We start from the raw sequence: 12,832 nt of genomic DNA, 5'->3' as shown, positions 1-12,832 counted from the left end.
AGAGCAGGAGCAAGGTGGCACCAGCTTTGTTCTTCAGAGCCCTGTGTTCAGCATCTTCCCAGCATCACTCCCCTGACTCACAGGGGACAGGCTCCAGCTGGCTGCCCTGGTCCAGGGAGAGGAAGAGAAAGGGCATCATCAGCAGAGACTGCATCAGGGCCTTTATAGCCATAGCCTCTCACTCAGAAGCAAAATTCAGACCAGAGGCAGGTCCCACTGGGCCCAGTTATCACTGGGAACTGTCTTCTCTGCAGTGGGGCCTATGGTGGCAGTCCCCCAGTCTCTTCTCGGCATCTCAGAGTTGGGGTGCCCCTAACATTTTTAGAGAAGAGATTTCAACCCAAGAGGAACTCATGTCCTTACCCCCCTCCCTTAGCTTCAAAGTCACTATGAAGAGAAATTGCTGATGGAGGTTGTGGCTGATGAGACTGATGCAGAAGCAGCAAAAAGAATGAGAACTACCTTTATGGAAAATCTGGAAGGCAGGATTTTGAGGACATTGTTCACAGCTAACCTTGTGAAGAACATGGGCCAGCCATCACACCCAGTATGACATAGGCCGTGACCCAGGAGGAAAGGGGCTGTGGGGCATAGGTCTAGGGAGTGATGTAAGGGCTTCTGAAAAAAGAGCTTTTTTTTTAAGATGCTTAAAACATCCTGTGGATACAGTAATGGACCACAGTCCAAGGCAGTCCACTGCTTTCTTGCTCTTCAACCCAATGGGGTGTCTCAGAAGTGCTCAGGGGACCCTTGGGCTGCTCGAGCCTTTGTTGAGTTCTGAGGAAGGTGAAATTGGGTGTCTTGGGCTCTTGTCCTTGGTGCAAGTCTTGTCCTGTCCAGCTGGTTCTCTCCCTGGCCCCTTGACCCTTCACCAGCAGGATAGGTGGCCAGGGAGTAATCCTGTTACACCTGAGGCCATACTTGAGGGGTGGTTTACTCTGGGGGTTGGAGCAGAGGATTTTATCTGTTTCAATGGTCCAGGTCCCAGGAGACAGAGACTGGGAAACTGAAGAGGTTCTCAGCCCTCAGGGAGTGGGCTCACAGGCCAACCCAGTTGCCTGAAGGAAACTGGTCAGGAGTCATTTAAGAGACTGGAGAAGCAGCTCTGCTTGTCTGCCACTCCAGGTGGGCAGTGCAGGCCCTAAGCAGATCTGGGGTGAGGCTGCCTTCAGCTTCCTCTGTCTCAGGGAAGGAGCAGCTCTGTCTTCCCATTGTGCCCCTTCCCTTCTCACCCTTATCCTGCCCACTTTACCTAATTGCTCCCCCAACTCTCCCTTTGGTCTGATAAGTCACCCATCTGGGCTTGGAGGCTTGTCTTCTGCTTGAAAGAAATTAGTGACCACGGGGACTTGAGCATGAATTTCCCCAGCAGAAACCTCAGACCTGAGAGCTTGCTGTGAGGAATGGTGGTGGAAGGTTCTGGTCCCGTTAGGTTCCAGAGTGACCTCGGCTGCTCTTTCCCATTTCCAGAGGGAGGGCCTTCTGTTGGAAATTGGCCATCCTAAGTGTCTGCCCCAAAATTGGGGGCATCTAGTTAATAAGATGCCCCTTCAGTTGAGGTGGCATCTCCCCTCCAGGGTTCAGACCAGAAGCCCTCTCCCTCCAGCCAGGACTGGGCCGGTGGCCGGACCACCACAGGGTGGGGAGGAGTAGGAGGGAGGCTTCTGGTCCCATGCCACCAACTCCCTGTGGGTCCAGGCAAGTTATGCGACCTCTCCCCTCAGTTTTCTTCCCTGAGATGCTGGGGTTGAACTGGGTTTCTGTGCTCCCTTCCAGCTCAGAATCTGTGTGGTCCCGACTCACTGCCTGGAATGCTAATGCTGCCTGTGAAAAGTGGGTAGCCTTCCTAAGAATGGGACTTGTTTCTGCTCCTCAGTTCCCTGCCTCAGTTTTTATTTCAGTCCCATTTTCATTCCATCCACTCTTCAAAACAAACAGAAATGACCCTTCACTCCTGCCTCAGTTCCGCAGTTTCTTTAAAATCAGATCACTCAGTAAGGTGACACCTTCACCCCGAGGACTTGGGGGTGATGTGTCAGCAGCCAAGCACTTGATTCTCCTTGTGAGGAGGCTCCCCTGTGAGAAGGTGAGCAAGACCTGCCCGGACAGCCCTGGCCACCTCCTGCCGCAGCTCTGGGGACCTGCCAGGGCTCTAGACCCTGTTTTCCCTCAGCTGACCCTGCGAGGAGAGAGTGCTGAGCAGGGAGGGGAGTCACAGGCCAGCAAGGCCAACACGCTGGATGCAGTCATAATCCCTAGGCCTTCCTCCTTGGGTCTAGCCAGGCCCAAGCTGTCAACAGCTGCACCCCCACAGCCACTGATAGGGGCCAAGGAGGACTTGGGTCTTCTGCAATGAGTCATCAGCAGTGTTGCCAGAGAAGAGAGAGAACAGGAAGGTGACAGGCCCAGACCATACCTGCCAAGAGGGCCTCTGCTGCTTCTCATTCTTCACACTTTTCTCTCAGTGTCTCCATCAGCTGCTCCAGAGTAAAGGAGGGACTCGTAACAACTGTGGTCAGTCCCTCATAGTAACTGAAGGACTCATAATAACGACCAGCACCCCATTTCATTAAGACAGGTTTGTGTGCCAGGAAGGTTTTTATGTTTATGTCTGTCTGGATCCTTCCACAGGGCAGAAAGGCAGGCAAGGATCCACGCTGGGCACCGTAACTAGTGTGATGGAGTGGGGGCTGGAGACTGCTGCCTGGCTCCTGATGGAGGCAAATCTTGGGCTTAGAAGACAACAGAAAGGGAGACTTCTTTTCCAGGGCTGTCCGTGGGAAAGCCTGAAAGGGGAGCCCGTCAGTGATGGCCTTCTCCTGGGACTGGGGATGAGGGCTTTCACAGAGCCAGGCTCTAGGGTCAAGTTACCTGCAGGGATGAGTGTGCTACCTGGCCCTAGCCCCAGCCATACCCCACAGCCGATCTGTCCTTGAACTCAGGAAGTGATCTCACCTAGAGGGGCCTATTCAACAACCTGGAGCTAAAGCCCTCCTACACCAGAGTCCTCTGTGACTTTGAAAAGCCAACTGCTTGAGTCTCACCCCAGACTTCCTGATTTGTCCCCTCAAGCCAGGCTTGGTTGCTGGGGGCTGATCAACTCCCAGGAGGATGTAGTGCACACTTCTGGTTGAGAGCCACAGCTGTGGATCAGCATGAGCTCTAATTTGGAGGCCAAAGGCCATACTACCCCCAACTCTCAGCCCTGGTGCCTTCTTTCTATCACCCTAAGCTTGGCGGCCAGGCCAGGGACCCCTGTGTTCACTCAACACAATGCCCCTGGCATCTTCAGAAGTCAAAATGTCTTCCAAGTCATGTTGATTTTCCCTCAGCCAAAGCTGAATCAGCTGCATTTCCCTTTCAACTCCCTGTGGGCAGCTCACAGGGCACCTGGGCCAGGCAGGAATGTGTGTGAGGACAGGCACTGTTAACAGTCCTAACTGCTAACAGAGAAGGCTACCATTTCACGCTCTGTATCCCAGGCCCTGGCTCAGCCTGTGAGTGCCGTCTTCCTCCAGCTTCACAACAGCCGTGGCAGGGTGGCCTCCATGATCTTCCCCATTTCACTTAAGAGGAAGCTGAGACCTAGAGAAGTTATAGAACTTGGTCAAGATCTCCACTTAGCTACTCCATTCAGCTTGTTTCTTTCTCCTCACCCTCCACCCCTACCCCCCCACCACCCACACACACAGACAAACCTCCTCCTGCACCTCAGGGCTAGACCACAACTCTTGTTCTTTATGTCCAGCCCACCCTACACTGTCCCCTCAGACCCTGGTCATCCTTTATGGTAGCACCTGAGCCTTGGGCTCTAAGAGGATGGTCTGTCCAGCCTATATAGCAGATGCTCAGAAACATTTTATGAGAAGGTAAACAAATAGGAGGTTGGCTGGTCAGTGAGCTGAGCCCACTCAGTCCTGCCCCACATCTCTTGGGCTCGTCCCTGCCAGATCAGATAAGCATCTGGTTCCCCCAGCGCAGCAGGAACCTGCCTCCTCAGGACCAGACTTGCAGGATTAAGCAGAGCTCTGGAGGAAGTCAGGAGCCCCCTCCTGGTGGCCATGTCCCCTGGGCTTATCACCTGGTAACCAGGCTCAGAGGGTGTGAGTGTGCACTGTTCCCTGCCCAGCACACGGGAGAGTCACGATCCCCAGCGCAAACCCCGCTGGTCAAGGTCCCAAGATGGTGCAAGTAAGCAATGCCTGGGATCAGCCAGAAGGAGACCCAGGGTGGGTGAGAAGGAAAAGTTTTCTGACTGGGACATAAGTAGGTCCAAGATTAAGCAGCTCTCCTCCAAATCCACATGTTCTCTTGGACTGGCTCACCTTTGTGCAGAAGAGTTGCTGTCATGTCATTGTGGAGCAGTTTTTCTCAGAATGTCACCCCTTTCCCAGGTCAGGGCTGGGCCCAGTTGCTGTTTTCTGCAGCTTATGTTTACTGAGTCCAGAGCAAGTGCTTCTGGATGTTTACTGCTCTTGGCTTTTGAGGGGCCCCTGTGGCCTTCCACCTGGATTCCTAGGGTGAGTATTCTGGCTGGTTTCCCAAGCCCTAGGGCAGCAGGAAACATTCTGTATGTGCTCGGACAGAGGAGGCCTGGCCCACTGGGCCGTACCCTCATGAAGGATGCAGAGGGGCTTCTGTGTGGGAGGAGTCAGAAGGCCCCAAGGCTTTCTGTGAATGGTTGACCTTGATGCCTGTGTACTTCATATCAGCTCCACTTCACAGGATAAGGAGCAGCCTGGCCTGACCCAGATCTCAGGCAAGGCTCTCCATGACCCGGCCACACTGAACCAAGGCATCAGATAGCCCTTGGCAGTGGCCTGACCGTAGCTTACGGCGTCTGAAGCCTGAATTTCTCTCTCCCACCCGCACATTCTTCCTGCTGGGCCAGGACTGAATTGGGCCCAGCTTGCAGGTTTTCTCTGTGGGAGCTGGAAGACTGAGCCATTGACATCCAGGGCCTCATCAGCCAACAGGGCACTATGCAAACCGAAAGCTCCCTGAACGTTTCCTCAGGCTGGGTGTACGCTGAAGTAGCAGGCTTCTCCACCGCCTTCAGGAGAAGTTGTTCACAGCCATTCATCTTTGATTTCCTGCTCAGTGCTGCAGATCAGAGCGCCTTCCCTGGGACTTCAGTTGAAGGAAAAGTCTTGGTTGGAGGCAAGGATGGACTTCTGAGCCTGGGGACTTGGCCTTGCAAAACTGGCCTCTAGCCTCCAGCTGTGCCCAGGATGGCAGAGAAACAGCTGCAGCACCTCTGGATGAGAGAGGGAAGGGCAGGGGGCCTCCGGTCTGGAGTGGTTCTCAGGGCCTGGTTGGGGACAGGCAGGTGTTGGGACGGTGGATGCCAGATGAACCAGTGCAAAAGGGGAAGGAAACAGCACTGTCCTAGGGAGCTGTCCTTGACTGCTGGAACCTAGGAGGGGGACAGCCTGCCAAGGCCCCACCTGCATGTTGACTCCTCTCACATGGAAAAATGTCATCTTTTTTGCATAAAGTCTCAGGAACCCCCTGGCTACTCCTCTTTGCTGCTGGCTCCCTGGAGAGTAAGAAGCCCTTTCCCCTGAGGCCTCCCCTCAGAGCCACTGTCAGAAGCTCTCCACCCAGTTGCCCCTGACCTTGACCCTTGCAGTCCAGTGAGGAGTCAATGCCAGCCCATTGCACTCCAGAACCAGAGACCAACTGATGGGCCCTCCTTACCCCCCTCCCTGCTGCCATGGAAACGGCAGGCACTCCTGCTCCTGCAGAATATTGCTTTCTTCTAACCTCCCTCCCTCCCTCTTTTCCCCTCTTCTTTCTCTTACACAAAAAGAAAGCGCAAGTGTTTTATATTCATTTTGCAAAAACGCTGCGTAGTGCATACTAATTGGTGCAGCTTCCTCCTGCTTTCTTTGAGCCATTCCCTATCCTCAGAGCCAGGACTCCGGGCCAGCCACAGGCAGGGGCCCAGCCAGCCTGCTCACTGGAAGAACTGGATCTGTTTTTCCAGAGACCAAAGCAGGACAGGCCTCAGCATATCTGTAGTTCTAGGGCCTGGAAGGAGTGCCCAGTAAGCAAGGCTACCAGGATCACCTGGTCCTCATCCCACTCCAAGCTTTTCCAGGTATCCAGGTGGGTGGAGCACTGAAGCCCTGTCCTGGGCACAGAGAGTCAAAGCCAGATCTAACCAGAAGGGTGGCTCCCAGTAGTCTCTGTTGCTTTTCCCAGAACCCCTACTGATGAGGCCTTCCCCTCACCTCAGCCTCTCGGGCTAGGTCTGCATTCGGTTGCTTCATAGCCTCAAGGTGTGAGTCAGGTTTGTGTGTCAGCTGGGAAGGAGCCAGCAGCTAGACTTGATTGGTGCCAGAGCCGGATGTCAGAGCCGCCACATATCCTCAGAGTGGCTCCCACTCACCCCCAGTGCCCACCTCAAGCTGTTCCTTGTTCCCCATTCAGGCAGCCCTTCCTTCCCCTCCTCAACTGCAGCAGGCTGAAGGAGATGGTCGCACTGTCGTGGTCCTGCTTTATTTAAGGGACAGGAAAGGCTCTCTGTGTGTGTGTGTGTGTGTGTTGCCCCAGGCAGAACTGTGGGCTTTTTGCCAGGCCCCAGGGATCAGAGAAAACCATTTGATATGTAAGCACAAGAGGAGTGGCTGGAATTACTGAAGGAACCTGTAGACAACATTTCCGGCTTTAATTGTGCAATTGAAGTGTAATTTGCATTCATTTGCCATTTGATGTTAAACTTTCTAAGATAAAAGAATTCAAAATGTAAAGGATGCAGCTTTGCTAGCTGGGCTCTCCAGTGGGGTGGGAGGGTGGGCCTGGAGGCTGTGTACAGAGGTGGCGTTTGGAAGCCCTCCGTGTTTGCACTGCTCTCCTGCCCATCACCAACAGGACCACTGAACAGCATGGCTGTAGGGCCACATTCCTCTAATAGAAGTGGTAAGCCTGCTTTCTTTGTGCTTAGCAGTCATCCCTCAGTATCCACAGAGGACAGGTTCCAGGGCCTCCATGGACACCAAAATCCAAAGACGTTCAAATCCCTTATAGGAAGTAGCCAATTAGTTGCTTATAACCTGTACACTTGTCCCATGGACTCAAAATCATCTCTAGATTACTTATAATACCTAATACTGTGTAAATGGTTGTCATGCTGCATTGTTTAGGGAATAAGGACAAGAAAAAGCCTACATGTTCAGTACAGATGCACTTTTTCCCCCCTAATATTTTCAATCCCCAGGTGGTTGACTCCTCAGATACAGGGGACGCCTTGCAAGGTCAGACCTCCATTTGCACATATGGGAAAACTGAGACTTCCCATTACCAGCAAAATGAAGTCCAAGCTCCTTTGTCTGGATCATAATAAACTCAAGACAGTCTGCCCCAGCCAACCACCACTTTGGCCTGGTTTCTGCCCATACCCTCCACTGCAGCCCCATATCCCACTCTGGAGCTAGATCACAAGATTAGTTTCCTGAAATGTGCCATGTTGTTCCCTGCACCCATGAGTGACTTCTGCTAGTTAAGAGAATGTTCTCCCAGCCTTCATTCCTTGACAAACTCAGGCTCAAGTGCTCCCAAAGCTCCTAGCTCTCCTCAGGCTGAGTTGCTGGCTCTCAAGGCCCATAGGCTATACTTTGGTAAATGCTTAACCCCTTTCTCCTGTAGCCAACCCAGAACAGGCCCACAGGGGTTGCTCATTAGGTGTTGGGAAGAGAAGGTCTAGGTGATGGAATTAACTGATCCAGGGTCAGGTGTCTGAGTGACTGGGTCAGGATTGGAGGTTAGGGCCATCTGACCACAAAGCCCTGCATAGCAGCATCAGGTTTGGGAACCAGAGCTGAATTTGAAGAAGACTCACTGATACCTTGAGCAATGACTCTCCAAGCCTCAGGTTCCTCACATGTAGTGCATCAGGTGACACAGATGAGTGATGACATTAATTCTGGCCAAGAACAAGGACCTCCCTGTCTTTTGCAGCCTGGCTGTGGAGACCTAAGGACCAACACTGTCTCGGAAAGGCCAGGCCTCTCAGGTGCTGCTGGTTCTTCCCAGGCATCTTTTCTGAAGGAAATAAGCCCCTACGGGACACCTAGTTTGGGTCAGTGTGTCTGTCATGTTGCTGGAGATCTTGTGAGGGCCCTGGTAGCTGGCCCACACTGTTCTCACTTGGTGCATTTGACCTCAAGGGTTTGTTTCCCGAAAGCCATGTGCCTCTGTCCACCTGCACAAACCTCAAAGTGTGGTATCAGCAAATCTCACCACCTTGGGCAAGAGTAAATTGCTTTACATGTGCCATTGGATTGGGAATCAAGATGCTAGTTTGGGAATTTGGCTTGGTTTTTATTTTTTTCATACCAAAGTTTTTTTAGTATTTTCACAGGGTTATACAACTATCACTACTACTTAATTCTGGAACATTTTTATTGCCCCCAAAAGAAACCTTGTACCCATTAGCACTCATTCCCCAGACTTCCTTCCCGCAACCACTGGCAACCACCAATGCACTTTCTGTCTTCTTGGATTTGCCTAGTCTGGACTTGTCATATAAATGGAATCATCAGGCAGTTTGTGGCCTTTTCTGTCTGGCTTCTTTCACTTAGCAAATGTTTGCAAAGTTCCTCCTTGTTATAGTATGTGTCAATACCCATTCCTTTTTATGGCCAAATAATATTCTGCGGGATAGATATGCCACATTCCATTTATCCATTTATCAGTAGATGGACCTTTATTTGTTCCACTGCCTGACTCTAAAAGATAACATCTGCTGTGATTGTTTATATAGAAGTTTTTGTGTGAATGTCTGCATTTCTCTTGGTAATTACCTAGGAGTTGGGAGTACACCTATGGAAACTCTGTTTAACTCCGGGGGGAGCTCTTGGCTTGATTCTTGCCTTACTGTTTAATTTTGTGTGAGTCATTCCCCACCCTCCCCCTACTGTGAGTCCCTGATCTCACTTCTCCTCCCTGACCCTTGGGGAGCAGCTTGCTTGGGAAATTGGGTATCAGGGTGCATGACCTCTGCATAGCCTGCCAAGGCGGGTGCTCCAGGTCTGCTCATCTTGCAGGGCTGCACATCGCTGCTCTACTGTCTGCTTCCTCCATCCCACTTGTTCCTCTGTGTCTCTTCTGTTGCTAAAGCAGAGCCTTCTGGGGGCCCCTTTCTCCATGGGAGCAGAGACCTAGGCCCTGGGCCCAGACCACCCAAGGTCCCCAGGCTCTCAGCCTGGGCACAGAGGCAGCCCTTGCTCCTGCCGTCTGACTGGGCTGTGTAGCAGCCACATTTTTCAGCCATCATGGGTCCATTTTCCACAGGCCCAGTGAAGAAAAGTGTTCTGAAAGCAGCTAAAATCCCATATTCCGATGCTTAGAAGAGCAGGTAAGAGTTGGAGGCCTTGTGAGGGCTGTCTGCTAGTGATCAACTTACCCCTCTCTCTGCCTGCCAAAGGCATACAGCACAGCCCTGCACCAAGCAGCAGTAGGGCTGCAGAGATTGCCCTCCCCACCCTGGGCAGGAACACTTGTAAGGCAGCTGTATCCGAACATTAGGAAGTCCTCAGTCCCGAGTCCAGACTTATGCCTCAAATGTGGCGGGCCCTTTGGTGTGTGGTCCAGTGTCACCTCTGCAGTTACATCTGTTCTGTGGTGAGGGGCAGGCGGGTCTGAGGCTGCTGCACACAGTAGAACATGGCCTGAAGGGCACTATCAGCCCCTCACACAGCCCAGCTGAGACACACTGTGCATAGTGCACCCTGGTGCCTGAGGCCTACGTCTCCTGGGGACCAAAGACTAGGGCTCATGGGAAAGGTACTCACCGGCCTCAGATTCCAGCTGCTTTTCTCCAAGGTCCTCGTTCACTGCCATCATGGTCTCTTTTATCCATTCCTTCACTACTTTTCTGAGCGCTTTTTTTTTTTTTTTTTTTTGGTGGTGCTGGGGATCGAACCCAGGGCCCTGTGTGCTTGCAAGGCAAGCACTTTACCAACTGAGCTATCTCCCCAGCCCTGAGCGCTTTCTTAGCTGTGGTGTCGATGGCTTTCACAGTGGCAGGAAGCCCAGTTGCATTCAGGCCCTTTCTCACACCCCTTCCAGGGGCTCTCTCTGACGTCCCCTCTACCACATCAGCTCAGCTTGCAGAAGAGAGCTCACCCCTCATCTTCTACTTGTTTCCCCAGGTTGTCCTGAAGGATCTGGAGGTGTTGGCAGAAATTGCTTCCTCCCCTGCAGGCCAGACAGATGACCCAGGCCAACCCGATGGCCCTGACAGCCAGGTCAACCACTCAGAGCTTCAGGTGCCCACCTCCAACAGAACCAGCCTGCTAAATACTCCCAGTAAGTATTTCCCTGGGGATTCCAACCTCAGAGACCCATGAAATGCTATTGCTGGGTCTCTTCCTGGACTACACGGGCCTTTGAGCTGTCATTCTTGAGCCCCCAAGCTCTGCTGATGTGTGAGGGGTCACTGGGTGAACCGCCTCTTCTGAAGGCCCCACAGCAGGCAGACCTCACCCTACCACTGCCTCTGGCTTACATTCTAGCAACCCCAAGAGACCCTCACGACCCTTTTCTCTCATTTCCCTGCACCTTTGATGCTTTTGATCCACTGACTAAGCACAGAACCATCTGAGGCAACTGAACATCTTCACCTACGTAGTGTCTCCCTGAGCAGGAGTTGGAACCTTGATCTCAGGTCTCACAGGCAGAAGACTAGGCAGGATTTCTCCCTCACAGGGAAGCTCAGAATAGCTCTCGTGGCAGGCAACCCAGGGAAGAGACAGGATAATTCCCATAGGCTGTTTCCTGGCCATCTTTGGAAGTGGAGGTGGCCTAGGTCTCCCAGTGCTCACACTTCCCATCCTTCCAGACAGCAGGCAGCTCTTCTCTCTGGGCCACCAGTACCAGCTCCTCCCTCAACAGGCAGAGGACACCTCCCTTCAACCACACTACCTGAAAAAGCCCCAGGGTACAAGTTGGGAGGAAAGTACCTAGTGAATCTTGGGAGTCTTCCTTGGTGTGTCTTTGTCCCTTGAGTTGCTCTTGACATCCATACACCAGGTCCTAGTCAGCACCAACAGCTCTGGGGGCAGCTACCCTCCTGCAGCCCATTATACTGGTCCCAGACTCAGAGAACACCTGCCCTACCTAGTGGAGACTGGCCCAGCCCTGTTGGGTACAGAGACCAGGCCCAGTGCCAGAGAAGTTTAAGGTGTCACCAAAGACATCTCCCTATGACACAGAAAGCTACGCGCTCCCTGAGCCCTGTAGCACAAGGCATATAGGAGCCCAAGCTTCAAACTCCTGAAGCTAGAAAGGGAGTAAAGATCTCTAGCAGCAGCCCAGCTTCCTCTCCCACTTCCCTCAGATGCAGTCATTTCCTTGCTCGTGAGCCTGGTTTCCTCTGGGTAGTCAACTGCTGTGGTCAGGGAAATAGCTCCCTCATCCTGGCCATGGGACCCCTACCCCCACCCCCTGCCCCTCAGCATAGGAATTGATGCTCCATCCTGTATCCCAAGTCAGCCTGAGGGAGCCAGCCTGGAGGCCCTGGATAGATGGCAAGTGTGAGGACACAGAGCAGGGAGCAGGTGCCACACTGAGGCAAGGAGGGGAACAGAAGGCTCTTCCTGAGAGGAAGGATTGCAGCAAGGGAAGATGGTGGGTGATGTATCAGCCCTCAGCCCTCCCACTCCAGGAGACAGGCTCCCTCCATCTTCTCCCCAACTCAGTGTGGCAGCAGCAGAAACCTCTGTGAGGCAACATAGCCTCAAACAAAGGCAGGACACCTGGATCTCCCAGGAGCCTCAGTGACGTGTTCCTGCATCTGCAAGGTGTGTTTTCTCTTTCTCCTGGCCACAAAGAGGTTGAGACATGGATTTCCAGCAATGGAGAAATGGTCCAGGAACTGCTGGGGCCCCTGGTTGGGGTTGGGGGTTGGGGACAACAGAACTGACCCTGGGAACAAGACCTAAGGGGACTGATATGGCCAAGAGCTCTGAACCCCAACTCCTGGCCTTGCCAAGATCAGGGGACTGCTCACAAGCCTGAGGTAGTGGACTCTTCCTGGCCCACCAAGGCTGTCAGACTGGCTCACATCAGCCAGGCACACACTTGGAATTCATAGAAAAACAACTAAGTATGCCAGATGGGCAGAAATTCCATCCTGGAAAGAGCACCAAGGATGTGCTGCAGCCAGTAATGCTTCTTGTTCAAGAATGCACAACACTGCGAGCCACCAGCTCGGACCCTGCACCCCACGGCTTCAAGGCTGTGAGAGCCTCCAGGCAGATACACACACAAGTCCACAGCTGGCATCAGCATTTACAAGCAGGTCCATGCTTTTAAAAGGTCAGGGTCAAACCAGTAATAAAAGAATGTGGGAAGCTAGTATGCCCCCTCTCCTCAGCTGCCCTGGGAGGCGCACACCCGGCGCCAAGGATGTGAGGGTGGTGTTTAGGTCAGAAAGCATTCAGGAAATGTACACTCATGCCTCTGCTGACTGCTGTCTACCAGAAGGCTTCTCTCATGTGCTCAGGGGTCCTTCTGTCTGTTTCCATGTGGACATGCACATGGAAGAGGCTGCAGCATCGGCCCCTCTTCCTGTCTGGAGTCTGCTTTCCTCTGGCTCTCCAGGTCACAGTTCTGAGAACCTACAGAATGCAGTGCTGGATCTCATGAGAGGAGTTCACCCCACCCTCCGTGAAGGGACTTTCTGGAAGGCAAAGGAGGCAGGGAGCCTGGCAAAGATGAAGTCAGGACATCTGCAAGGAGCCACATGGCCCCGCCTGCACACTGGTCTGTAAATTCAAATGGCACAGATTGCATCCAGTGGTGGGGAAGCAAGAGCCATTACACG

At 52.9% G+C, this 12,832-nt stretch overlaps 1 protein-coding gene across 2 annotated transcripts in view; it reads left to right on the top strand.

Annotated features, from left to right (window-relative positions):
• The window catches only part of VAC14 (VAC14 component of PIKFYVE complex), a 102,276-nt gene that overhangs the window by 42,015 nt on the left and 47,429 nt on the right, over positions 1 to 12,832 (top strand). For both annotated transcript variants that reach the window (XM_079117092.1, XM_079117093.1), the window contains exon 13: positions 10,158 to 10,314. In XM_079117092.1, coding sequence (XP_078973218.1) covers positions 10,158 to 10,314 — 157 coding nt within the window. The remainder of the gene's footprint in view (positions 1 to 10,157; positions 10,315 to 12,832) is intronic.

The sequence above is a fragment of the Sciurus vulgaris genome, assembly GCF_902686455.1.
Source record: "Sciurus vulgaris genome assembly, chromosome: 17".
NCBI classification, from domain to species: domain Eukaryota; kingdom Metazoa; phylum Chordata; class Mammalia; order Rodentia; family Sciuridae; genus Sciurus; species Sciurus vulgaris.
Note: the sequence above shows the minus strand (reverse complement) of the source record. Positions and strands in the feature narration are given on the sequence as shown.